At 36.2% G+C, this 27,684-nt stretch overlaps 1 protein-coding gene across 10 annotated transcripts in view; it reads left to right on the top strand.

Moving 5' to 3' along the window:
- RAPGEF6 (Rap guanine nucleotide exchange factor 6) overlaps positions 1 to 27,684 on the top strand; it is a 210,821-nt gene that overhangs the window by 177,177 nt on the left and 5,960 nt on the right. For 6 of the 10 annotated variants that reach the window (XM_038552080.1, XM_038552078.1, XM_038552074.1 and 3 more), the window contains 8 exons: positions 2,352 to 2,563; positions 6,546 to 6,669; positions 9,014 to 9,037; positions 12,566 to 12,786; positions 17,131 to 17,322; positions 19,709 to 19,843; positions 24,773 to 25,001; positions 26,609 to 27,111. In XM_038552080.1, the coding sequence (XP_038408008.1) occupies positions 2,352 to 2,563; positions 6,546 to 6,669; positions 9,014 to 9,037; positions 12,566 to 12,786; positions 17,131 to 17,322; positions 19,709 to 19,843; positions 24,773 to 25,001; positions 26,609 to 27,111 (1,640 nt within the window). Of the gene's footprint in view, positions 1 to 2,351; positions 2,564 to 6,545; positions 6,670 to 9,013; positions 9,038 to 12,565; positions 12,787 to 17,130; positions 17,323 to 19,708; positions 19,844 to 22,211; positions 24,750 to 24,772; positions 25,002 to 26,608; positions 27,112 to 27,684 lie in introns of those variants that run through there. The other 4 variants (XM_038552073.1, XM_038552079.1, XM_038552077.1 and 1 more) reach the window with 4 other exon arrangements.

The following is a 27,684-nucleotide window of genomic DNA, read 5'->3' as shown; positions in this document are numbered from 1 at the left end:
GTCTCTTTGTTATCTTTGAACTTCAGTGACAGTTTGGCTTTAAAATTCTTGTCTTGGGTATTATTTCTTGGTAATTTCATAGACAGTGGCTCCATAACTAGCACTTTATGTACCTGTTTTAGTTTCTCAGATTACTCCCATACTCTGTCGTTGTCTCTGTAGTCATTTACCTTTACATCTGTGTTTCTACGTCTCTTTTGGTGCTGTATCTGGCTTTCTGGAACTGTGGTGCCTAGTCAGTTTATAAATTGATTAGTTTCTGTAGTTTTCTCAAGTTATACTTCTGCATATTTTTTAGTTCTATTATTTTTGTTACCTTCTTCAAGGATACCCATTATTGAGCATTTTTGCTCTCCTCTGTCTTCCATATCCATTATTTTCTCTCCAGTCCTTTATAACTCTGTGCATTTCTCCTGACTACTTTTGTTAATCCTTTACTCATCGTCACTTGTGCCAGTTTGTAACAGTGTCTTTTTTGTTTTTTTCCTTTTTCTTTTATAGGTTCCAGTGTGGCCTTCATTTCCGTGTTGATTTTATATTTTTTCCATTTATTTTCTTTACTAGTTAATTTCTTTTTATCAACTTCTACCATATTTTTCTTAAGCTCTTATATCAGCCCATTAAGTTCTTCATTTTACTAATTCATTTGAAATCATGGCTAGGTCATTGTACAGTCCCAAATGTTGGTGGCAACATTTTTCTTTGTGTTCTTTATTCGTTTTTCCTTGTAGCAGCTTATTCTACATTTTTTGTTTTTCTTTTTGAATGACAAGAGATTTCCTCTACCAAGTATTTACAGAAGGTTCATGTGGGAGAGGATCCAGCGCATTATTCCAGGCTAGCAAGAATTGAGCTTGAATGTGAATTGTTTTACCCTTTCTTTCCATCACATGGAGATTGGTAGCTTAAGCTCTGCTTACCACTCAGAGTTTCTACCTTCTGTCCAATCTCACTGTTAAACTGCTTCACATCAAGGTAATCTGTCACCCTATGTACTTTCTCTGGCCCTCCCTGGTAAAGAACACAGTCCAGCCCCTGCCTCATTGTATCAGCCTATGGATTCTGTCGTGTTGTTTCAGATAGGAGGTTGCTATTCTTGCCTTCAGGGTAAGTTACCTGCTTTGGAGAACTTTACGCTCAGCTTTCATGGAGCTCTTCAGTTGTGGACATTCTTTTCCAGCATTTGCCATTCTCCTATTTGACCTTGACTATTTTTTGGCAATCTTTTAATATGTTAAGAGTTACAGATATCTCTTACTTGAAGTGGAGATGAAATTTTCATTTCTGTTACTCATCCTTATGGTCATTTGGGATGATCTCTGAGAGGCAATGGGAAGAAAGATATCTTAACTTTATACCTTAAAATCAGAAGCCAAGAGAACATTTTAACAGTGGTGTCCCTAAAAGTCAGGTGGCCAAGTATAAAAGAGGGATTAGGGGCACCTGGGTGGCTCAATCTGTTGAGCATCTGCCTTCTGCTCACATCATGATCCTGGGTCCCAGGATCGAGCCCCATATCAGGCTCCCTGCACTTTGAAGAGCCTGGTTCTCCCTCTCTCCTTGCATGTGCATGCGTTCTCTCTCTCTCTCTCTCTCTCTCTCTCTCTCTCTCTCTAATAGATAGAGGGATTAACTGGTAAGAAAATGGAGGCATTGTATATGCACTGTTCATTTGGCAGCCTATCTGGGAGGTGGTAGTATAGACAAAAAGGGATAGGTAGGAGTTGCAGCCTAATGGGCATGAATGTTTTTTCAAGTGAGAGCTGAGTTTAAAATCCTGTAGAAAGAAGACATCAAATATATGGAGGTTTTGGGGGAACAGATTAGAACCTAGAGATAAGTATTTGAATTAGGGATGTGAGAGAACAAAATCTCAGGAAAAGAAGGCTGCCTCAGCCCTAGAACTTGACTCAGTTATTATAGCAGTTATGTTCAGCATTACTTAAAACTTTTTCAAGTAGATAATGTCTCTATAAAGTTATTTCTAAATAAAACAAGCAAAACTATGATATTTGAAGTTTTTTTTACATTAAATATCTCTTTTATGGAAGTGCTATGTCTCATATATGCAAGCTGTAAAATAAAGGCTACATATATACAATTAAAGACAAGTAATGTAAAAAAAAACAAAAACAAACAAAAAAAGACAAGTAATGTAGTTCCTCTGAAAGAAGTTTGCCTTATTGTCTGATCAAAGAATCTTTTTTTTTTCTACTCCATTCATTTCAACATATTAAAAATATGTTCTTATTGTAGCTTTATTAGAGAAACTTGGTGTATATGCTTTACTGTCCTGAGTTTTCTCTCTCCTCCAAGTCTCTTACTAATGTTTTTATTCCCATCTTTGGCAGTGGCTTGAACCTGGCATCTGTAGCACGACTCAGAGGTACTTGGGAAAAATTACCAAGCAAGTATGAGAAACACCTTCAAGATCTACAGGACCTTTTTGATCCATCTAGAAACATGGCAAAATATAGAAATATTCTTAGTAGTCAAAGCATGCAGCCTCCAATTATTCCACTCTTCCCTGTTGTCAAGAAAGATATGACATTTCTACATGAAGGTATTTAAAAGTTACTTGTTTAGTTTTAGCTAACTCCACAGAATTGTGATTTATTATATTTCATATATTTTGCAGCCTTTTATGTTACTAAAGCTTTACCTAATTATAAATGCAGCAACTTTTTGGAATTAAAACCCACGTTTATTGACAAAAACAAATTTAGGTGTTAACTATATGCAATCAGACATAAATTTGGCTTACACTCGTATCAGACTGCTGATCATATTTGTTACTTTGTTCAGTAATATTTTTCCTTCCAACTTTTTAAAAAATGAATTACTCAACACTTAGTTGAGTAATTGGGCACGGAAAAGTGCCCAAAACAAGTGAACAAATAAATGAATTATGACAGAACAAACACCCATGTAACCAACACCCTGGCCAAAACCAAAATGCCTTAACTACCACCCTCATTCTCTTCTCCCAAAAGTAATGACTATTCTGACTCCTCATACTGGGATTTAGTTTTATCTGTTGTTGCACTTTATCTAAGTGGAATTGCAGAGTATTTTGTTTTGATTTGGTTTGGTTTTGGTTTCTGACTTTTATTGGTCAACATTAGATTTGTGAGGTTTTTCCATGTTTTTGAATGTACCTGTACTTGATTTTCAAAACTATTTCCTTACCTGAATGCAGCACAGTGGATTTTTCCATTCTCCTGATAAGCATTTAATAGTTTTCCACTGTTCAACTATTATGAATAATGCTGCTTTGAGTACTCATATCATTCAAGGTGGGATTTATGGATCTGATATTCATACAGTAAACTTTAGGAAAGGGTTTGGCATTATGTACTAAAGTGCAACACCTGGTAAATTCATTCTTCTTTGCCCATTTCAATAGTGGTGTGGTTTCCTTTGTATTTCCCCAATTACTAATGAATTTGAGCACCCTTTCATATATTTATGTGGTTATCAGTTCAGGTTTCTTCTGTATTTTTTTAATCAGGTTGTCTCTTTTGTTGAAAATATTTTTAAGTATTTCTTATAAATCCTGGGTGTAATATGACTTACCTTTGGAGTCAAGGCTAGCTTTTGAGGAACAGCACATTCTTAGTTTTAAAAGCCTAAGTTACTGATTTTTTACTGTTTTATCTACAATCTTCTTGAATTAATTTTTGTCTATGGTATTTGTTCTAGTAAAGTAAATTAATTCCGTGGGGTTGGGTTTTTTTCTTCCTGTAGAACTCTATTTATAATTTATTTAAGTGCAAGTGTGCTCATGATGAAATATCTTAATTTCTTTTATCTAAAAATGTCTTCATATTAATTTTTAAGGCATAATTTTGATGGGCAGTTGTCTTCTTTGAACAGTGTAAGAGACTATTCCATTGTGTCGTGGCTTTCATTGTTGATACTAAGTCAATCATCAGTCTTACCTGCTGTTCCTGTGACTGTAGTCTGCCCTTTTTCCAAAAGCTGCCTTATAACTTTCTCTTCTCTTTGTCTCTCTTTTTCCCTCTAGTTTTGCTATGACGTAACTAGGTGTGGCATTTTGGGTTTTCTCTTAGTCCTGATTTGTTGGTAAGATGTTTTGAAAGCTCTGTTTTGTAATTTTTCATGAGTTCTGAAAATTCTTTCATTTCACCTTCAGATTTTTCACCTTTTGTCTTCCAACTTCTGCTTTAGGGATTTTGATTTCATCTCTGTTAGACCTAATGACTGACTGTATTGTCTTACACCCTCTTCTCTGTTTCTTATCTTTTTACCAAGTTTCATTCTGGATATTTTTTTCCAATTTATTAGTTCTTTAAGTATATGTAATTTACTATTCAAAATATCAGTGACTTCCTAGTTACAGTTCTTGTGCTTTATGAGGTTTTTATTTTTTCTTTTTGGTCACGCTTATAATTTACATCTTTTTATCTTTATATTCTCTGCCAGAGTTCTCAATGCTGTTTCCTGTATCTTTGTACATACTTAACATAAAGTCTCTAAAATGATGTTCCATTCCTCCAGAGAGAATTAAAGCTTACTTTTGTCAGACAGCTAGGTATGCTAGCAACCCAAAAGTCACCTTAATCCCTTTTCACATTTGGAGATAACTTAATGCTGAACTTGTATCCTAGTCACATTTAGTTCATCCTAAATCCCAGGATAGCTCTTCAGATCCCAACCTAAAGCATTGGAGGTTTACCAGGACTTAAGTTGTTTTCCTCTAACCTTATAAGTTGAGGTGGCACTGCTTAGTTTTTTAAGCTTGTCATCTGCCTTTTCTGAATCAGTAGATGCCCCTAGGATCAAGCACCAGGAAATGGTAAACCTTCCCCTGATCTTTATTCCTTTTCAAAATCTACACAGCCTCGATAGCTTTTTTATGCCTTTAAAATACTTGTTTTTTCTGGTTTTGCTCAAATTTTCTAATTATTCTTAGCCCAAGGCTTGTTCTAATTACTTAATCTTACTGGCCCTTCTCATTACCACTCATAAGGAAGTACTGTGATAGGCTTCAGATAATATCTTTCTAACTTGCTCCCTCAGAATATGTTTATGTGACTTGAAAAGTACTTTTGGTGATTATTTTGTTTCCAACTCACATATTGAGAACCTGAACAATTCATATGTTCAATGTATAGGTTCTGTTTACTATGAGGAGGGAGACCATGCTGTGTTTCAGACTCACTAGGTTCTCAAACTTGTCTTTAGGGACTTGGAGTTCCACAGAGGCATTTCAGGGGCTACCACAGTAGATAAGTGGGGTAACACTAACTATTGAAGTCAGGCATGAAAAAGAAACACTTCTATAGACAGTCACATTGCCTTTTGAACATACTTTTTTTTTTTTTTTCTTTTTTTTGCCTTGTAGTCTGAACTTGGTAAGCCATCAGATGGGCTAAGTTTGGTCTCATACCTACTCTCTTCAAAGAAAAGTAGACCATTTTGAAATTCCTGTGAATTTTCCCTCAGAGCCCTACTTAACAGACGTAAAAATTAAAGAAGGACTTTTGAGCAAGGAAATTTGTGTTAGTTGATGCAAGTAAGAATTGTAAATTTAGATTTTGGAAAGAGAAGGTGGATGAATGGCAGGCTAGAAAGTTTACTCTGTGAGTCAGCTACCTCTTAATTTAACTAATAATTGCTATTCCTAAATCAACAACTAGAACCCTTCCTTTTTTTAAGAGCAGTCAGAAGTTTTCAATGTTGACAACTTATTTAGCAATTTTTTAAAGTATTTTTTTTAAAGATTTTATTTATTCATGAGAGACACAGAGAGAGAGAGAGAGATGCAGAGACACAGGCAGAGGGAGAAGCAGGCTCCATGCAAGGAGCCTGATGTGGGACTCAATCCCCGGTCTCCAGGATCACACCCCGGACTGCAGGCGGCGCTAAACCGCTGCGCCACCGGAGCTGCCCTTATAAGTATTTCAGATCAAGAAAACTTAATGGATTAATTAAGCCTGTAGGTCACTCTTTGTGACCCCTGGCTAAAACCTAAGTTTTCTAGTGCTATATGCTGCTGCCCAAAAGAGCAGATGCAGGTACCTGCCTGAGAGTGGGCTGAGCATCTGGAGAGTAAGATTTAAGGAGGTGCACATTTTATAGGTGTGCCTATAACATCATGAAATTGATTTTAGAAACTAAGTAGCTTATTACCTTCCAGTATTCATAATCACTGCTCCCATAGGAATAGAATTCCTCTCAATAGTTCATTCCTTGACAGCAGTGTTAAATCATATATATATGATTCACTCAATTGATAGTCTGACTCTTGTTTTTAGCTCGGGTCATGATCTCAGAGTTGTGGGATCAAGCCCCACATCAGGCTCTTTGCTGGGCATGGAGCCTGCTTGAGATTCTTTCTCTTACTCTGCCCCTCCCAAACTCCCCCTTCCTTCTCTTAAAAACAAAAACAAAAACAAACAAAAAAAAGAAAACAGAAGTGGCAGTTTGATAAAGAATGTTCTAATTTGTGCCCTCAAGGAAAACTTGACTTCTGTTACCTTTATATAGTTTTTTGACAAAGAGTTGCTTTTATCCCATAGGAAATGACTCCAAAGTAGATGGTTTAGTGAATTTTGAGAAGCTAAGAATGATTGCCAAGGAGATCCGTCAGGTTGTTCGAATGACTTCTGCTAACATGGACCCAGCTATGATGTTTCGACAGAGGTATGGCATTGAAGTGTATAAAAGTATTAGAGTGGCATTAAGTGATACAACAATAATATTTGTCATTTAGTAACCATCTCCCATTTGTTATACACAAGTCAGTTACAAGTGATAATTTATCATGGTACCCCTTAAAGGTAAGTGGTATGAAGTTTCCTTTTTACATCTGAAGAAACTGATGCTCAGGGTAGTTAGGTAACTTGCCCAGGATTATGTAATTTGCTGAGATTTGAACCCTGGTTCTGTATTACTTTTTTGCAATATGTAGATAATTCTGTATTGTTATTGTTATGTTAAATAACTAACTTAAATATAAGAAAATTGCTGACCCTTACTGAAATTATCACAGAGGACATATGCTTTTCTGGTTTTCAACTTAATTTGTAAAGTAGTAGTCTGCACATGTCTTTTATTTTTACTGAATATTTTTAAAGTTCTATTTCTGTGTAAGTCTTCTTTATTCTTTTAAGATGTATTCTTTTCCTCAAGCTATGTTTATTTGAATGTAAGTACTTTAACAGAATTTAGAAAGTGCAAATTTAAGCATGTTCCATCATTAATAAAAATAGAAGATGTTATTTGTATTCCATATTAACTTCTAAGGATGCTTTTTAAAATTGATTTTTAAGGTAGTAACAAAGTCTTCTGAAACTATATAAAACTTACAGAAAGTGTGTTATCAGGCTGTTCTCAGTAATTTTTATATTTTCAGGGTCATTATATTCTAGGGATTTTATCTAGGGGGCCTATTTGCTTCTTGGCCTATGTATATAGTTTCAGTGTATAGCTTGTGTATAGCTTCAGTACATAAGACTTTTCAAAATGAAATAACAACGAAGGCAAGAGCAGTTCCTTTGGTTTAAAAAAATATGGTCTACAAAGAAAACAAAAAAACACTTTAAAAATCATAGGTGGAGTTTTTGTAATCAATCAGTGTGTGTCAGGATAAGTTTTTTGTTTTGTCTTATTTAAATTAGTGTTTAGGAGTCATTGTTTTTGTAAGTAGTTGATCCGATGGTTGCTCTAGTGTAGAGATCCTCTGAATATGGACGAAGGGAGTGTGTCAGCTGTTCTCTTGGGTAATCCCACTCTGCCCTTACGAATCACTACATGTAATGAGACATTTCATTGCTCAACAGTGTGGAAGCAGAATACACTAAGAACCAGGGACCAAAGCAAACCTGGAGGAGGGTTTGTTGGTTTTTTTGTTCTTTTAAGTTTTTGCTTTTGTTGCATGTTTCTGTATAGTGGCCCCACCACTCCCTGTTGTCTTACGTGGACCCACCTCCATTTGTATGTTAGCACTCTCCTTCCTGAAGACAGAATGAATTTGTGCCCTTACCAGACCAGTAAATAATGAGTACCACCTGTGCTTCAAAAATGAACAAAGGAGGAAAATCCTAAGGAGCAAATGAATAAACTTGGCTATTTTCTGGGGAACGGCCTAAGTAGAATATAGTTTAGGGGAAAAGGAAACATTTAGAATTAGATTGGACAAATTGAAATAGACTGAATTTTCCTGAATCTGTTTTCTTTGTCAGCCAGTACTGAAATGTACTCTTTCTTTAAGTAGGTAATTGTCCATTTTGTGGTGTGTATTATCTAGTATAAACAAAGTAACCTCTTCATTCTAAAACCAGTTTGCTAACTGAAAACATAGTCTTGGGCCACCTTGCCACTGGAGCTTGGTGGGTGCAAGCCTGGTGCACTGAGGCCAGTGGGGAACAAAGACAGGTAAAAATAAAAACCAGAATCTTTGTTCAGTCTAAATTGTAGTATAAGGAAATGCAGTATCTTATTCTGATGATACATTTTACTTAAATTTTACATAGATTTGCTGGTCAAAATTCTTGTAAAGTACATCATCAAGAGAAATTTCTGCCCTTAGAAATCACATGAATCTTCATGATCTTTGTCATTTCATCCTATCACTTAAATGAGTGGCTTAAAAATCCTTTCAAAAAAATATTTAAAAATTCTCTCCTTTAATTTAAGGTTTCCTTCCCTAAAAACTTTAAATTCACAATTTATAGTAAGTACATGTTTTTTCTTAAGTTTCTTATGAACGTAAGCCTGTGATACAGATTAGATATTAGAAATACAATTAGTCTAAAAGCATATTTTAAAGAATATTGTGGGTTTGTTGACCTTCGGTACATACCATAATTCATTTTACCCCTCTGCATTCCATTAAAGTCATTTTACTGTTAACTTCCATTTTTTTCTTAGTAATATTTTTCTGTTCTATTCTGTCTCCATAGTTTCCCTGACTCTCAACTGTTGTCTTTTTTCTGTGCTTTCCTATTCAAACCCATGCTTCAATGTTTGTGGCTCTTGCTTACAGGAAGAAGAGGTGGCGGAGTCTGGGGTAAGTGTAGAGATGAATGCAACTGAAATGAAGATTGTACGACTCTTAACATATACTGCATCCTGTTCATTAATGCACGCACATAAAATAGCATGCGTTCTATTAACCCTGTCAACCTACATTCCTGACAAATGCCTTTTGCTAACAAGGAGAAGGTAGTGTTAGAACTAGCTTCCCCCACCCCTTTACTTTGCTATTGTTGATGTCCCATAAGTCCCTTGTAGATTTTAATTTAGCAGGGTCAGTTAAATGATGATGATTATAGTGAATATTTGGTGTGTGCTTGCTCTGTGCCATATATTTTTCTAAGCACTTTAAATGAATTACTGAATTCTACATCCATCCTGTGAGATAAATACTGTTGTTGCCATGGTGCAGACAGGGAAGATAGACTTGTCTAAATTCTTACAGCTCCCTAATGGTGGATAAGAGACCGAGGGAGTCTGATTCCAGAGTCCATGCTATTTTCTTTTTCTCAAATGCTGTATGTGGGGATGCCTGGCTGGTTCAGTCAGTAGAACATGTGACTCTTGATCTCAGGGACATGAATTCAAGCCCCATGTTGGACATGGAGCCTGCTTTAAAAAAAGCTTCTTCAAATGACGTATTTTATAAAAAATAAATATGTAAGAAGATAAAAATGGATGAAGTTTGTTTATTAAGGTTATGTTTTCATGTTTTTCAAAAAGAGGCAGCCCTTATCCAAACTATACTATAAAATTCAGTTAGAAATAATTGAAATAGAAGATGGTTTTAATTCCTCAGATCCACTAACACCATGAAAGACAATATAATATTGGTTGAATTTCTACCATTTTTAATAAGAAGCTCCCTTACCTCTTTTAACTGTAATACAATCAGGAATACCTAGCAAGCTCAGTCTGTAAAGCAAGCAACTCTTGGTCTTGGAGCTGTGAGTTCAAGCCCCAAGTTGGGGGGTAGAGTTTACATTAAAAAAAACTAACACATCAGAAACTGCCACTTTTTGTTGTTCAGGTCTTTTCAGATCTCTGCTTTTATATGGTTATCTATTTAGAATCATAGACTGTTTAGGACCTTATAAATCATCTATGTAGTCCTTTTATTTTTAGATGAAGAAAGAAATGGTTTTTGTGAATGAAGAGATTACCTATGAAGGATTTTGTTATTTTAAGACTATATATAGTGAAACATGAAGTTAGATGCTTTTATTACATGAAAGAAGGAATTTTTTTTTTTTTTTTTTTTTTTTTTTTGTGAGCCACTCACTTGAACTTGAGTTTGTCTTATTTGTGATCTTGTTTTCTGTTGAAGTTTGGTGAACTTGAATTTCCCTTCTATGTTCTTCCTTCTCTTTGTGTTTCTCATGCGTTTTCTTCTGTATTTCACATTTATGTCTTGGTCTTTTCTGGTTTTTCTCACCAAATATAGAAATTGATTCCTGGCATTACTGTTACAAAGAATACTTGGTCAGTACATCCTAGTGGGAATTTGGGGTGTTGAATGACTTAAGTAACATTCGTTGTTCAGTTTTAGGGTTGTATTGAATGATGGTTGCAGATGCTATGTATTTTTATTCTTACATCTTGGTGTGTTCTGTTTTGGAAAGTAGTTTAGAAGACATTTTTTGTCACTTATTAAAATGTCTTTAGTTATTAGAATTTTGTATGTATTCTAGATTTGTGGACGCGTTTTTGGGGGGATGTCGTTAGAGGAAAACTTATTAAAATATTTGTATTAAACTTTGCTCGTAAATGTTGGCACTTGATTTTACTGCATTTGTTTGAATCTAAGATATCTTCATTTGTTGGATACATTATTATTTGATGTACCACTAGGAAAATCACTTCAGTGCCTTCTTACCACTGAATATTTTTACTTTATGCTTATTAAAAGAGCTCTTATGTAAACTTAGATATTTTTATAATACCCTTTTGCATTCATTAAAAGAAATATGTGAGCATATTAAATTGGTTTATTTAGATCTCAGACTTCTTCATATTTAGAATATGAATCTTCTCAGTGAGTAGTTTCTGAGGATTTTTTCCCTGCACAGTATTCTCATTTGTGCTATCAACTGTATTGATGATGCATGATTTCTTAAAACAAGCCATTAAGGAAGTAAAAGCTTCTGGTGCTGGACTCTTAGCTTGGGTTTGTGGATATTTAGAGCTAGTCTCCTTTTGACAGCTGCTTGAGAAATGTTGTTGAACTTGTTAGATTTACTACCTTCTTACGATCATTTGGTTACTGGAGATTAAAAGGGTAATTCACTCATGTCATTGGATTTTCTTCCCAACCATTCTGTAAGTTTTGAAGTTACTGTATGTGAAGCTAGTGATAACCATGTCACGGTTTCTGCCTGACAAGTAGCAGTCGAAAGTTGCTTTCAAATGTGGAGCCATATCCTATTCCAAAGATCTTAACATGGTGAAAGAAAAAAATACTATAACACTTTTACAACTTTGTTTCACTTAATTTACAAAGAAAACATTAGGATTTTAATGTCTGTTTTCAATAGTATGTGAGCACCGAAGAACAAATTGTTCTAGGGTTGTGGTGTATGCATTTAGAATATTTAGGAATAAAAATGAAAGCAGTTTAGAAAAACCCATAGATAGCTTTATTATTTTAGAATGGGAACTTCATTTAGAATAAAAATCATTTAAGAACCTTATGTTTCTAGCCTTATTAGAAAGGACTAATAACATCGTCCTATTTTTCCATTGGTTCTAGATGTGGTCATTATAGAATGAGGTTTGCCAAAAAGAGGAGAGTCGGGTGAAGCTATAGCTTGCTTGAACTGTCATTGTTTCTTCCTGGCTTGTAGTTCCATCACAGAGGTGTTGCAAAGAAAGATCCCAAGTCTCAGATCATCAGTTCTAGAACCACATATTGCCTAACCATTCCATGCATGAGGAGGAGAGTAGCTTTCTATTACCTCTGGTCTCCGACTTTATTGAATTGAGTATAAATGCTTATTTTTCCTATCAATTGTTCTGTTTGAAGTTTGGCCAAAATCTGCTTACCAGTAAAATTGGTTAGCATACTCATAGTGGGCCTGCTGCAGACAGAAATGGTAATGGCTGTGGTATACCCAACGCAGCACAAAAAAGCAGAGCTGCTCTAGAAACTCCCTTGCTGAAGAATCCTTGATTCAGAGATCTGGCTAAGGATGCACTTGTTGTGACCCAGTCTTTTGCCATATTTTCAGAGTGCGGATGGCCTCTGGGTCACAGTTTACTTATCACAGTTTTGCCATGGGTTGTGTAGGTGCAAACACAGATCTGATGGAATTTATTGCTTGGGTGGGGACTGGGTAGAGGGGAGATTGTTATCTTATTCTTTTAAATTCTGCACTTTGCCGAATCTTAAAACTCAGAACATAGCCATGTGTGCCATATTACTTTGCATTAATGCTCTTCATCTTTTAACTCATTTACATCAGCATGCAATAGCATTAACAGAACAAAATTCTTTTAATCTTCATTCTGCCATGTGTAATTCTCATCTTTACTGCTCCTCATTTTGATGTCCATCTTCCTACAGGTCACTGAGTCAAGGCAGCACAAACTCAAACATGCTGGATGTTCAAGGAGGTGCACACAAGAAAAGGGCACGTCGCAGCTCTCTACTTAATGCCAAGAAGTTATACGAGGATGCCCAGATGGCAAGGAAAGTGAAGCAGTATCTTTCCAGTCTGGATGTCGACACAGATGAGGAAAAGTTTCAGATGATGTCTTTGCAGTGGGAGCCTGCCTATGGTACCTGTAAGTACAGGTTTTCACTTAATGTAAAAGAATAGAAATTTATTTCTCTGGAGTTAACCTGAAGTCCCATGAAAATTAACTTTCACTCACAAAAGATTTCTGACATATCCCAAACATCAAGCGATCCTTTTTACCAGATACCGAATTCCATCCATTCTTAATGATTACAGGCAATTGAGGGATAAAGAATTCTTCTTTAAAAATCATTATAAAGTCTACTTATAAAAACTGAAACAGTATAGAGGAGTCCTTCTGTTAGAGAATGTTTTTACCTTCATTCCTAAATGAAGAATAAAATAAGTGAAATTTTTACCTTTTTTAAAAATCTTAGAGATATTACTTACCTACATAAAATGCAAGAAATTTAATTGAAATCCTTAGAGATCATAGAGGTCAGTAGTAAAACAAGAAAACTCCGGCACATTCTGATACTGTTAAAATACAGGAAATGGGATGGACAGAAGAAGAGCTTATTCTCAAGTTTTTTTGTTTTTTTGTTTTGTTTTGTTTTTTGGGGTTTTTTTATTGCATGCAGTTTCCCCCATTATTAGTAAGTGGAGTGTTCCTATAAAACCTTTCATCAGCCAAAATGACAGAGGGAAGAAGTGATTACCATTAATTTATATGGAAAAAAATTTTGAGTATTCCCAGACCCCCGAAAAATAACCTCTTTTAGGCTTTTCTTATACCTTAGGACATATCTTGCTAATGGATACACAAAATAAATCTGGATAAAGCACAGATGCACACAGACCCAGTTGAAAGCTATGGCAATTTGATATTCAGGTGCTGAATATAGTTTCTGGGAAAACATCTTGTTGGTTCTACTCTGCTTAGGGTTCACACTGCCTCTATAAGCAAGAATCCTCTTCAAATTTCTTGTGGCTAGTGAAAATGTATTGAAATAGATGTTTTGTAAAAACGAAATGGCATATCGTAAACTTATAAAAGCTGAGAATACATGTATTCAACAACAGAACGTATATGTGTCTGGGTCAAGGAAATGATGATTATAAAAACAGAAATCCAAAATGGGAAAATACACTGTGTAGTGACAACCAAAATTGATGATTAAATTATAAGTGGATGTTATTTTATGTATATGTGTGTGTGTGTGTGTATATATATGTATTATATATATGTATATGTACACATATACACTTAAATGTTATGTCAATAAAAATTCCAGCAGGATGCCTAGAACTTGATAAACTGTTGAGAGAATATAGTTGGGGGAGGATCACATTTTCTATTTCAGTATTCCTAATTGATAGGAGGAAATAGTAGTCATCATGGGGCTGACCCTGAGATTAACAAATAGTATATAACAGAAAAAGTTTGTCAATGGAGTAGAAAAGAGAAAATTGGCATACTACCACATACTGATTTAAAATTTTCAGATACGAGGGCGCCTGGGTGTCTCTGTCAATTGAGCATCTGCCTTCGGCTCAGGTCATAATCCTGAGATCCTGGGATCAACCCCCACATCATCAGGCTCCCTGTTCAGTGGAGAGCCTGCTTTTCCCTCCCTTGCTGCTGCTCCCCGCCCACCCCTGCCATCTTGTGCATGAGCACTGTCAAATAAATAAAATCTTTAAAAAAAAAAATAAAAATTTCAGATAATGACAATGGATTTTAAAGTTCAGGATAACAAGCCATTCATTAAATGTTGTTACAAAAACATTTCTACCCATAGGAATAGAGTATGATGGAATGAACATCTACTGAAGGATAAAGACAATTGAAAGTCATTTGTTACTTTTTGAGAAAGGTTCTCTTCATCTTAGATCTGCTTGCCCAAGCATGTAAAGCTGAAGGATAGTATGTTTTAGCTCTTTGATTCTTTATACATCCATCCCATTAAATTAGGAGAAAGAAATAATAAAATCTAACAGTTATTGAGAGATTTCTATGTGCAGCAGGCCATGCTAGGTAGGCACTTAACAAACTTTACCATTTACTCCTTACAGCAATGTGTCAGGTGTCCAGTATTGGTGTTGTATTCCATTGAGATAATGCACCTGAAAATCGTGTTTATACAAAGATGTTGCAGAATATATTATAGTGAAAATGAAATCATGGAGATACTAAAATGCTGGTGAATAGTCAAGTACACTGTTTATCAATACAAGGAATAATAGCCATTAAAAATAATAAACATATATAGACTTTGAAGGTATCTAGGAAAATATTTTACCAGATGTGACCTATTAAGAATAGTGTCAGCCATATGAAAATGGTATATGTCAGAGGTAAAGACTGAAAAATGTGCAGAATCTTAAGATTCAATTATGTTTTATGGTTCAAAGTCCCATATACATGATTTATTAAAGTACTCAGGACCTCCTTTGCATGATCATCAAATTATTTTTTCCCCAAGTAATTCAGCATATACCTTGTCATCTTACGGTTATGGAACACAGTTTAACCTTTGATCAGACAAAAACAGAAATAATATTTATCTTTTGTTTTCATTATCTGCTTTTTTTTTTGGTCCCTAAATCTGATTTGAGATATTCAAGAGCATGGAAATCTCTTCTGTGACTGACTCATTGTTAAAATGCTGGGCCCAGAATGATTCCATGTACTTACCTCGGCATCCATTCTCCCTCTTGATCCTCCCTTCCTCACACACACAAACAACACCTGCGTACTTTTCCTTCACCCACTTTACTTGCCTGTCTTTTCTCATAACATTAAGTATGTCCTTTACTACATATTTAATATTGATTTAAAATGAGTAAACCTGTGGGATCAAAGTAAGTTTTATGACAGTTTAATATGATATGTATTCCTTTCGTTTGAGAGTCTTTACTTGATTGCTGTCGCATAAATGATTTTTTAAGCATGTAAATATTTTTTATCACTTTCCAAATGATTTTTAAATCCCAGGTCTTTACAATAATTGCTGAGCATTTTAGAATTTGGCTCTTCCTAATCAGTATATATGTGAGTTTTGGCAGGCATCTATATTTAGGCTTGATAGTTTTTTCTTTGTACTATAGCAAGACATCAGTTGAGAATTGGTTAATATTGAGAGAAAGGGGAAAAAGTTTCATGGCTCTAACCCAAAGGTGAGATAACTACTTAGATTGAAGCATTTGAGGAGCCACTGCACATTATCCCACAGAAGTCCCTTTGTTTTGACTTCTGAAATGTTTCCTAATTCTTTTTTTTTTTAAGATTTATTTATTTATTTATGATAGAGAGAGAGAGAGAGAGAGAGGCAGAGACACAGGAGGAGGGAGAAGCAGGCTCCACACCGGGAGCCTGACGTGGGACTCGATCCTGGGACTCCAGGATCGCGCCCTGGGCCAAAGGCAGGCGCCAAACCTCTGAGCCACCCAGGGATCCTTGTTTCCTAATTCTTAATGCTCAAAATATTTGCTAGGCCCTCATAGTAAAAACATAGTATATAACTATTCTAGCTGTGCTAGGACTGGTTAAGTGTGCTAATTTTGCTTTTATTTTGATGTTTAATACAATTACATCATGGCAGCACCTGGGTGGCTCAGTAGTTGAGCATCTGCCTTTGGCTCAGGTCATGATCCCAGGGTCCTGGGATCAAGTCCTGCATCAGGCTCCCCACAGGGAATCTGCTTCTCCCTCTGCCTATGTCTTTGGCTCTCTGTGTGTCTCTCCTTTAATAAATAAAATTTTAAAAACAACAGTAACAAATACATCATGGAGTACTGAGATTGGACCTGTGTTGAAACCACCCTGAATAATAAAGAATTAAAAGTACTACTTGAAGGAAGTTCTTTCCTCTGGACTACCATAATGAGTCATAGTTCTCCGTTTTTAATTCTGATGTTTATTGTCAAATATTCTAACCATGAATTTATAAAACTAGTCTCTGGTATTCCTGTATATAACTGTTAAAATAATTTCATTTGCTCTTCACATACCCATGAAGCACCTTTTTTGTGTCATTCACTGCATACACAGGGATATATAAGGTGAGCATGATATACAGTCCTTACTCTCATGTTAGTTAAGGGCCTGATCAGGGGGACATACTAATTGACAATTTGCACACATAATTGAATTGTTACAAACAATTATCAGTGCTGTGAAGAAAAGATAAAGGATGCCTTGAGAAAATAAGGGATCTCATCTAGTTGCTGCAGAGCATGTGGTACTAGGCAGGCAAATATTGGCCTGATGCTAGATCATGAAGGGTTTAATAGGCCATAATACTTACATGGAATCATTTTTAGGAAGATAAATCTGTTGTATTTTGCGGTTTAAGAAATAGATGGTTTTAATGCATTCATTTATTATTATCATTGGCAAAAACCTTGCCTCAAAAAGTGTGCAATTACATATTTCTTACTCTATTAGTGACCAAGAATTTAAGTGAGAAAAGATCAGCCAAATCATCAGAAATGTCTCCAGTGCCTATGAGATCGGCAGGCCAAACAGCTAAAGCACATTTGCATCAGCCCCACCGAGTAAGCCAGGTGCTTCAAGTGCCAGCTGTTAATTTGCACCCCATCAGGAAGAAGGGACAAGCCAAAGACCCTGCCACGTTGAGTGAGTATTCAGTTATTATTGCATTGATCTAGTTAAAATTTCCAGGGAGTTAGACTGAAAAATAATCACAGGTGTAAATGCTCAGAAGACGAGCTACTGAAACCTTTTTAAATTCATGAGTGATGATTAAATTATACACAGATTTCAGTTTGCCTGTAGGTATGTGATGACAGCATATGTATTTTAAATGCCAGTGTTGGAATTTCTATGGTCATACCAACAGAAAGCTTACAGTAGTACACAGAGGTACCAGGAGTTCACTGCGTTCAGAGGTGCATAAGTCATCTAATGCACATGTACTCTGTGAGAATAAGATTGCTTATTATAAAGTATATTTTTCCATTAATGATCACTTCTGAAAAACCTAGTTAGGAGACAAGAAGAGATTGTAAAATAAATAAAGTACAGGCCATGCTTTTTCCTCCCTTCTGTTAGGCCATGTGGAAGGGAAGCTAGATTCCATGTGGTTCCTAACATTATTACTTAACCCATGTGTTATATTTAGGACATATTCAGTAGAACTCTGTGAATTTAATTCAATTTTGTTTTGAGATCCAAAGTTGAATAAGAAACCACCGCTGCCCTTGCCAGATTTTCGCTCCAGTGCTTATAGACACACAAACCAGTAACTTAAGTATAATGTGTTTACTATTTTACCAGAGGTATGTGCATGTAAAAACATAATAAAAAGATCGGAAGTTTTTAGGGCACACAGAGCTAAGTAAAAAGTAGAGCTTCAGAGGTGACTTTTGGAGATAATGCCTCGGCAGAGTTTTAAGGGTTAATTAGGAAGGAGGTAATTAGGCAAAGATTGCAGAGAAATTGCTTAGGGCAAAGGAAAAGCTTGGTGTCTACAAGGAGCTACAGCAGTGTGCTGCCTCTGAGTGCAGAGCTGCAGAAAGAGTGTTAAGAGACAATAATAAAATCTGCTACCTACAGACCACCCCCTGAACACAGACACAATTCTGAGTGCTTTACTAGATTTATTATATTCGTTTAATCTTCATAATAACCCTATAAGATGCGTAATACTCTCCTACTCCAGAAGGAACCTAGAGAGTCTTGGTAACTTACACACTACCAATGAGTAATGGAGCTGGGAGTTGAAGCCAGACTAACTGGCTCTAACATCCTTGCTTTTAACTGTCATACTACACAGCCTCCCAGGATGATGAGAAGTAAAGTCCTAGGCGTGCTGGCATTATATAACATGGCATGCCAAAGGAGAGTTGTCAGTGAGTAGCTGTTGCAGAGATTTGAGCAGGGAAAGTCTGTGGTCTTTTTTATAGTAGAGTCGGACTGTGGTAGGGAGCACAGTGAGAGAGCAGACCAAGAGTCCAAATTGAAAGCTGATGTGGTACTTAACTGGAAGTTGCTCAGAGCCTGAACTAGTTTAACAGTTGTGGAAATAAAGAGGTAATTAGATGCAAAATTGGTGAAGTTGATCAAGTTGCTGGGAGGAGTAAGAAATGAGACAGGTCTTTATCTAGCTTCTTACTTGGATGTCATCACCCAAGAGGCATTATTACTTGTTCCAAGTAGCCCTTTTTTCACTTGTTATAATATGGCTGTTATTTATATGATAAATTCATTTATATTAAAATAGTACTTAAGAGCAGTGTGAGTATTCTGTGATTTAAATTTTTTCAGTGTGAAAAGGCTGCTCGTTACTATGACAAATGCCCATCAAAGTTGGGCTTACTTCACTGATTAAAATAGTGTCAGTAGCTCTTGGACATTTCTTAAAAAAGATATATGTAAACAGGACCAGCTGTTGGATAAGAGTAAAGATAGAACTTGTAGCATGTTTTCAGGGAGCTCCATACTATTTTTCTATAAATCCACAATTGTTTCTATTGTCTACTTTTATCCTGTAGTATGAATTTAGTGCTCTTGAAAAGGGCTGGCCTTGTAGTCCTGCAACCTCTTCTGTACACTCAACAGCATAGATGCACATCAGGTAGAGTCAGTGCCAACACCCCTACACTGCCCCTGCCGCATACCCACCCTGACTCAGAGAGGCTATCTCTCTAGAGGGGAGAGAAGATTTGGAATCTATCCCTTCTCTGTTAAGATTTCCAACAAGTGTGTCAGTTGTGGGGGCTAGGACACTACACTCAGACCTTTAAATCAGTTTCCCTTTCATCACAAAACAACAAAGAACTCTTTTAGTCTAATTCGTGCTGACTAGCTGAATTGGAACAAATGACCTAGAGGTCAGAGTCTCTGTATGCCATTACCTAGTTGTTTCGTACCTGTTTGTCATTTATACATTTGACCACACTAGCCATTGTGCATCATGGCTTTAGTAATGTAGTACTTTAGGCCACTACAGATAGGTTAATTGTGAAGTGATGTTTATTTGCTTCTTGGGTTTAATTTTTAGGTACAAATTTACCTCAGAAAGTTTTAGGAACAACTGAAGAAGTAAGTGGTAAGAAACATCCAGAAGACACTATCTCTGTGGCATCATCCTTACATTCTAGCCCTCCTGCATCTCCTCAAGGTTCCCCTCGCAAAGGTAAGATGTAACTGTCTCAGCTAGTTCATATTACACCAAACAATACTTGTTGCCACTTAAGTTGCTTTTCAATCTATAATGATAATAGAAAGTGAAGAAACCTTTAACTCCTAATACTTTCTGGACTTTCATGTTTTAGATTGAATTATCCAGATGCTTTCCAGGTATTGTGCATCATATAACCAGGATTCCTGTGTTGGAAGGGTGGCCCTTTGTCAGCAAACATAGATAAGAATGAAAGCAGAAGTCACAGTTGTTTCATTCTGTGCAGATTCTTGATGTTGTTGCACAAATCTCCAAATATTTAAATGTTTCTATGGAGTATTTCAAAGAATTTCTACAAGAAATTGGTTTTAAGCAACTACAGAATTTAGGGAAAGAAACATATTTAAGTTGATACATTCCCCCTTTTTTAGTAATGGGAATATTACTACCTTTTTAGTAATCAGGATTTAAAGTGACCTATACCCCTAAGGATTTTACATCATACATAGAACCTCTTGAGGTAAAATACCTGACATTGGTCTAGTTCATTGACCCATGTTTTCATAAATCAAAGTGAAGCTTTTTGTCTTGCCTGAGTAGTGTGCATGCAAATGCTATTTCATGGTAGCTGCACATGTAGCATTTTAAATGGTGTATTTCCTACATTGGCCCCTCCACACTCTTCATTACCTTGGTTAAAAAAAAAAACAATAAAACCTTAGCTCTGGCCTCATCTTCACAGATGTAAAACAATTACTGTTTAATCACAGTACAAGAGGGCGCATGGGGTTGGTTAAGACAACCTTATGAATTCTAGCAGGAAGGAGAAGCTTCCAGAGCTTTCTTTAGCTCCCATGTTTTCGATTTTTGTCTCACTTCTAGGGGCTCCTTTTTATTCACATTTGTGCCAGCAATGTGGTAAGTGATGTCAGACCTGAGTTCAATTTGACTCTTTTCCCCACTATAGCTGGATAACTATGCCCAACTGATTTATAAGGTCAAATTTCTTGTCCATAAGATGGAACAAAGACCATCTATTTTAAGGGCCTCATACAAGGTTAAAGGAAATAATATTTATAAAACCTGATAGATGATTACATGTTTAGTAAATTAAGGTGTTCTTTTTCCCTGCTGCCACCCCAGGATAACATAGCTTCACTGCTAAGCTACCATATCCCCCTTCACATAGCTGAGACTAGCTAGTTTTCATTCAGATTTTACTAAGAAAAGATTAGTAAAAATTAAGTAGGACATATAAACAGTATATATTAATAGGTATGTTTGTAAAACACAGGTTTCTGATCTTGTAGTATAGCTCCTATATGATTTTATGAGGCATGCAGATCTGTTTCATCTCTCTATTGGCTACATGGTCCAATCTAAAGTGCTCCTTACCAGATCTCAAAGAGGGGGATCCATCACATACAAGAAATTGGTTTTTCATACATGGTCCTAATGAACACACATACATCACATACATGGTCCTAATGAACAGTGGCCACATGCTCTTAATGCTTTTTCTAGAACAACTTTACACACTCCACCCCTTTTGGAGGCTGTTTTGAGATCCCATTAACAGATAGTTCTCTAACCAGGAAACTAGTTGGATTGGATAGGGTGTTCTTACCTGAATGTGACTTGTGGGAAGAAGAATTTCCACATCGCTCTCATTCCCAAAAGAAAATCCACTCTTGCGACTACAATAGAGAAGTCTTTTCACCATTTTGGCTTTTGTTCTGTGGCCAGCAGTTGACATTGACATTCATAGCTTTGGGAGACTATCATCGGCATGTTTAGAATCCTTAGAAACCTGAAGAAATTATTTTCTTTGAAACTGTTTAAATTTCTCTTTCTGTAGATATTTAAAAAATGAGACATCAGGCAGCCTTCATCTTCTCCTGTGCTGATGGAAAGCAACCTTTTCCACCGTGGAGAGTTCAGGATCAGAAATTGTGCTTTATAAACACCTACATTGTTTATATGTCCTATCTGGGTTTTACCAAGCCTTTTTTTTAGTAGAATCTGCCTGAAAATCCTAGACATAGTTATTCTTGAGAAATAATTCTGGTTACCTGATACTCTTGTCATGTTTTTCCTTAAGATTTATGAATTTTGCTTACTTTCAACAGTATTTTATTACCAGCTTTTTCTGATTAAAGTAATTTTTTTCCTGTGTTCTGTCTTGGAATGACTACAGTGTTTATGCTATATAGTAGACTCTCTGTACTTTAAAAAATACGTTACTAGATTTCGATTTTTCCAATACTGTCAAAATGTTTGAATTTTTTAATAGTGAAATGTTCTGTCATAGAAACCAGGCTAATTGTGATTAACTGGAAAGAATTAATTGACCATGACAGGGTTTTTGCATCTCTCCCTCCAGTTGGCAGTATCCTATCTGATCTCAGCATCCTGCTGCGCCTCTCAGGGTCTTCCTCATCCCCTCCCCGTGAGTCCAGCACCAAGATCAGTGGCCAGAGCTGCCCCGGAATAGGTGGGGTTTACTTGCAAAAGAAAATCCTTCAGATTACCAGGAGCACAGCCAAAAGAACAGACAGGACCGAGAAGGCCACTGAGGAGAATAGAGACAGGACAAGTTGTGAGAACACAGCCAGAAAAAGAATGACGTCCCCGTTTAGAAGATTTAGGGAAAGAACTCTTTCAAGGGAGAGACTAGCCAACAGCAAAAAAGAGGACGCAGATCACCATCAAGCTACAGAAAGCTGTGAGAAAGTGAAGGATGTTGGGAGCAACATCAAAGATGAGAAAGGGAGTGACATCTTCAATTCAAATAGCCGAGGCAACCGTAACACTTTAAACTGCTTCTATACGCGATTCAAGTCTAAGAGGAGAAAGACAATCTGACGGAGTTCCTTACCTAATTTTAGTGTTAAATTTGTTTTCATTTATTAATGTACATGTAGCTTAAATTAATTTATTTATCAAAGTTTAGGCAGACAATTTAGTGTAAAATACGATTTACAGACATTTCATGATTAGTATTAAAGATACTCTAGCAACAAAGTCGTATTTATTTAAAGTGCCTTATTTGTACATGTTATTTTACTAATGTTAGTAAAATTTATACTCTTGTTTTCTGTAGTTGGCTTTATTTCCTGCTGATAGCGGCTGGGTCTGTGAATGAAATAAATAGAGGTACTTTCACATTAGAACCCCCAGTAATGATCTGATCACCACCTTTGCTTTAGAGAATTTTACTGCCCTATTACTACAATTACTTTACAAGCTAAAGGGAAAAGAAGGCAAGAAATTGTACCTTGTCCACGTACACTTTTTATTTCATTTGCTTTTCATATAAATCTGTGATCCAGAGGAGAAAGAGGAGATAGTTTGACATAGCAAGTGAAAAATCATTTGGAAACTTGTTAAAAATAAAGTTACTGTGTCCTACCGCAAACCTCCTATGCGAATTGCCCAGAAAGAGGCCCAAGGATATGTATATTTAATAACTTTTCCAGGTAATTCTTAGAATTGATTGTATTTGAGAAGTACTGATCTAAGAGACATAGGGATGTAATTACTTCTAAGACAGTAATGTTTTTCTATCGAAGAATTTTTATATTTTATTTTTTTAATTTACTGCATCCATTTTCTTGATCCTCTTGAAAATTGGCCAATCACTTCATAAAGCACACTGGGAAATGGCAGTGTTCAGAAGATCAAGACTGGCTTATTTCAACTTATCCTGTGCCTGGTGGCACTGTAAGCCACATAAAAATCGCCCATATTCTGGGTCTTAATTTCTCTCTTGGAAATAGTTACTGGAACTCCTTAATATGGTCAGTGTTCAACAAATTTTTTCTTTAGTGACTTGAGTTATATGCATATATAAAACCTATAGTTTTTCTTGCTGAGATTTCTCAGGATTGTCCTGAAGGTCATGTACCCATTGACCCTCATTTTCCCAATGAACAGGAAAATAATTGTTTGATTCTTTGAGACCTACTCCTTGTTGAGATTACTATGGCATTTCCTTTTATTTCTAAGTAACTTTGTTTACTTTTCTAACAGTTACCAAAATAGACGTTATGTACATTGAATTGTCATTGCTGTAGATTTATTTTTGGATGCTTCCACCTCATTCCATCTCCACCCCTTTATTCCAGAGAATGCAAAAGCTGTTGCTGTATCTGCTGTGCAGTAAATCATGGAACAATTTTCAAAAAGGCAGATGCCATCTTTTTCATAACACATTTTTATAAAATTGTCAGTTTTCTGTTTAATGCAATATTGTGTAAAGTTGGTGAAGAAAAAGGAAACAAGGTATAAACTTGTAATACCTTGGTAAACAAGGTATTGTTTATAGCTAAAACAATTTATTTAAAAATAAGAAAATATTGCTTTCAACTTGGGGCAAGACTCCTTAGGTGACATAAGCAGAATATCTGGGGTAAGTATATATAGTTTAAAAAAGCAAAAATAAAATTCCTTCTCTTGAGTCTTGACTCCCCTCACCACCACCACCTTACCTCAAGGTGGTATTCTAGACAATCAGATCAAGCCAAGAAATATGTTAATCAAAGAAGGGGACAAAGGGTTTAAAAAGAAGTTGAGAAACTCAAGATGTCTGCTTTTTAATATTTTGAAATACATCTGATGCCTTCTTATTTTATTAAATGCTTGTAGCTTTGTGAGAGCCCAGGGCAGGTACACATTTGGACTAGTTTCTTCAGTAATACTGGGTTTCGACTTCATATTTCTTGAATTTGGAATCGGGTTGGTATAGTGTAGGTAGGTAGATAAATGGATATGTAGGGGAATGTATCTAGGAAATTGGCATCCTTACATCTACACAGATGGAAACTGAGATGCTGCTTACTCTGTCCTTTGTTGTTTCTTTGTTTTTCTTCGTCTTCTCCCTGACCACATACCCCTCCCTGTTTCCTTGTTTTGTAGTTTAATCACTTGTTTTCTCTCATTTAGGTTATACACTTACACCATCAGCTAAATCTGACAACTTGTCTGACTCCAGCCATAGTGAAATTTCTTCACGATCCAGCATTGTGAGCAATTGTTCTGTTGACTCCATGTCTACAGCTCTACAGGATGAACGGTGTTCTTCACAGGCTGTGGCGGTCCCTGAATCCACTGGGCCTTTGGAAAAGACAGAACACTCCTCAGGGATAGGAGACCATAGTCAGCTTGGCCCCGGGTAAATATAGTTGCCCATGTTCATGTTACAAAACCCAAGCCAAGTGGCCACTGCAAGCAGTGCTCCCCAATGTGCCCTTAGAGATAGCCCTGTCTTGGTGGGGTGGTTGCAGGGGAATCCATAAAATAATGAGGGCTAAGCATGCATTCTCTGTATTGAATATATAAATAAGTACTATTTTGAAACCTGTAGGGGTGCTTATTTTTAAAGAGTTACTGAATTCATGTAACTTTCCAGTTAATAAGAGCTCACAGTGAAGCTGCTGTTGCTAGGGGGATGTGGTGTGGTTCTTGTGTGGGGGCTATTACGATAGAGAATGTTCAGAAGATTGTGTAATGCTATATATGTGTAGACAGCCCTTGATCTGAAAGTATGATTTAGGGAGTAAGAATTATCAGCTAGTAGAAGTCCAAAGTTGTCTTGGGTTTTGGGGGTTTTTTTGAAGTTAACTAAATTTCTATTTAGTTAGTTCTGTTTAGTTCTAAACTGATTGATAAATCTGATATTCTTTAATATTAAAACTTAAGATATAGTAAAGTATTTGCATATTTATAAAGCCTTTTTAACCAAGACTTTCTAGGCCAGGGGTCAGCAGACCTCTCTGTAAAAGTTAAATAGTAAATAATATCAGACTTTTCAGGTCATGAATTCTGTGTCACATCTGCTTGGCAGGGCCATCTTTGCTCCGAAACAGCCTTAAACAATACAATTCATATACAAATGGGCATACTGTGTGTCCCAGTAAAACTGTATTTACAAAAATAGGCTAAGGATCAGATTTAGCCTTGGACTGTAGTTTACCCCCACCTGCTCCACACTGTGAATCAAGAGTTCACAAGCCTTTTTTTTTTTTTTTTTTTTGGCCAGGCTGGGGAGAAAGTGAAGGGGAGCAGAGACAAGGAGGATAAAGGGCCTGATAGTAAACATTTTAGGCTTTGCAGACTACATTTTTCTCTGTCTCAAATTCTTTGGAATATTTTGTTTTATTTAAACTCTTTTAAATGTAAAAAAAAAAAAAAACATGCTTTGCTCCAGACCATACATACCATTGCTCCAAAAACATGCCATTGGCTGGATTTGGCCCCAGAGCCCAAATTTGGGAACCCCTGCTATTCTATTCTAAATAATAGAATTCATTTTACAGTTGTTGGTTGGAGAAATTACTCTTAGTACTTGGTGCTGTATTAGTCTAGCCTCGGGGTTATATTGAAAAACCAAACATAGTTGAAAACATGTAGTTTAGAATTGTTTATTTTGTATCCACATAGAGTGTTTAGCATTATGTTGACAAAGAATGAAAGTGTATACTTGATTTTATTCATTTTAAACCTTATTTTTCATTTTTAGTTAAAATCAACTCAAAAATTTCTGAGATACTTTGCTAAGTATTTGAGTTTCTTCCATGTATGTTTCTAGCTGGGTATGAACATTAATGGGAATAGAGATTAACTGATGATTGATTACAGTGTTGTTTTTTTCACAAGATTATTTTGGCATTGAACACATGCATTGTGCATGTTCTGTAATCTCTTATAGGCAGTAACACTTGGACAGAAGGTTTTCCCGATAAGCCAATAAATTTTAATTGTGTATCCCCAATTTTTTAGGTGGACGCTGTCAAAGCCATCTCTAGTCAAGAGCTTAGCTGGCTCATTTTCTGTGAGTAATGAGGAGATTTCTCATGAGCATGTTATTTTAGAAGCAGCGGATAGCGGTCGTGGAAGTTGGACTTCTTGTTCAAGCAGCTCCCATGACAACTTCCAAAGCCTTCCAAACCCAAAAGGCTGGGATTTTTTGAACTCTTATCGACATACTCATTTGGATGGCCCCATTGCTGAAGTGGAACCCCCCGACTGTGAGCCCTATTCTTGCCCTAAAGGCTGCTCTAGAACTTGTGGTCAGTGTAAAGGAAACCTGGAGACTAATCAGATGAGACAGAGTTGGGCATCCTCTAGTTCTCTGTCTGACACATACGAACCAAACTATGGGACAGTTAAACGGAGAGTGTTAGAGAGCATCACACCTGAGTCCTCTGAAAGCTTGGATCCCAAGGATGGCACTGACCCAGTTTACAAAACTGTTACTTCAAGTACAGAAAAGGGCTTGATTGGTAAGTTTTGTGTTCTCTGTTGTATCTGTGGCATTTAGAGATTAAGCGGCAAAAAATGGCATTGGGATATCTTGGCCTAGACTTTTATTCTTGGAAATATTCCTTCTTTCACTCCAGCCTCTCTTCCTGCCCTCTACAAACAAAGTACTTCCAAAAAGTTCATGATTTCTCAAGGGCTTGGAGGCAAGTATTCAGGCTTATTAAAACAAAAGGGCTGGTGTAATTAAGTTGATAATTTTGTTTGTGTTTTGTTTTTGAGATTTCTTTGGTTTCATTGAGAAGAGATTGTGTTTTACCATGGAGTAGTAACAAAGGGATTATTCTCTTTGTCACTTCATAAATTGTTTGGACCACAATTGCTATACATGCATGGTAGAAATTTTGAATCTGGTATTATTTTTAGGTAGTAAAAGTGAGGAAAATTCTGATAAAGGAGTCCCAAATATTTTTCATTATAGTCTCCTAGCACATGTCAGGGGTATGCGAATTCCTGTTGTGGGTTCCATTCCAACCGCACACAGCTTTTTTGGTATATGTATTCTTCTAGTATTTAGCTATCAAATATTTTTTTTT

The sequence above is a fragment of the Canis lupus genome, chromosome 11, assembly GCF_011100685.1.
Source record: "Canis lupus familiaris isolate Mischka breed German Shepherd chromosome 11, alternate assembly UU_Cfam_GSD_1.0, whole genome shotgun sequence".
Taxonomy (NCBI): domain Eukaryota; kingdom Metazoa; phylum Chordata; class Mammalia; order Carnivora; family Canidae; genus Canis; species Canis lupus.
The sequence above is the reverse complement of the archived record's forward strand: the minus strand, read 5'-3'. Positions and strand labels throughout refer to the sequence as shown.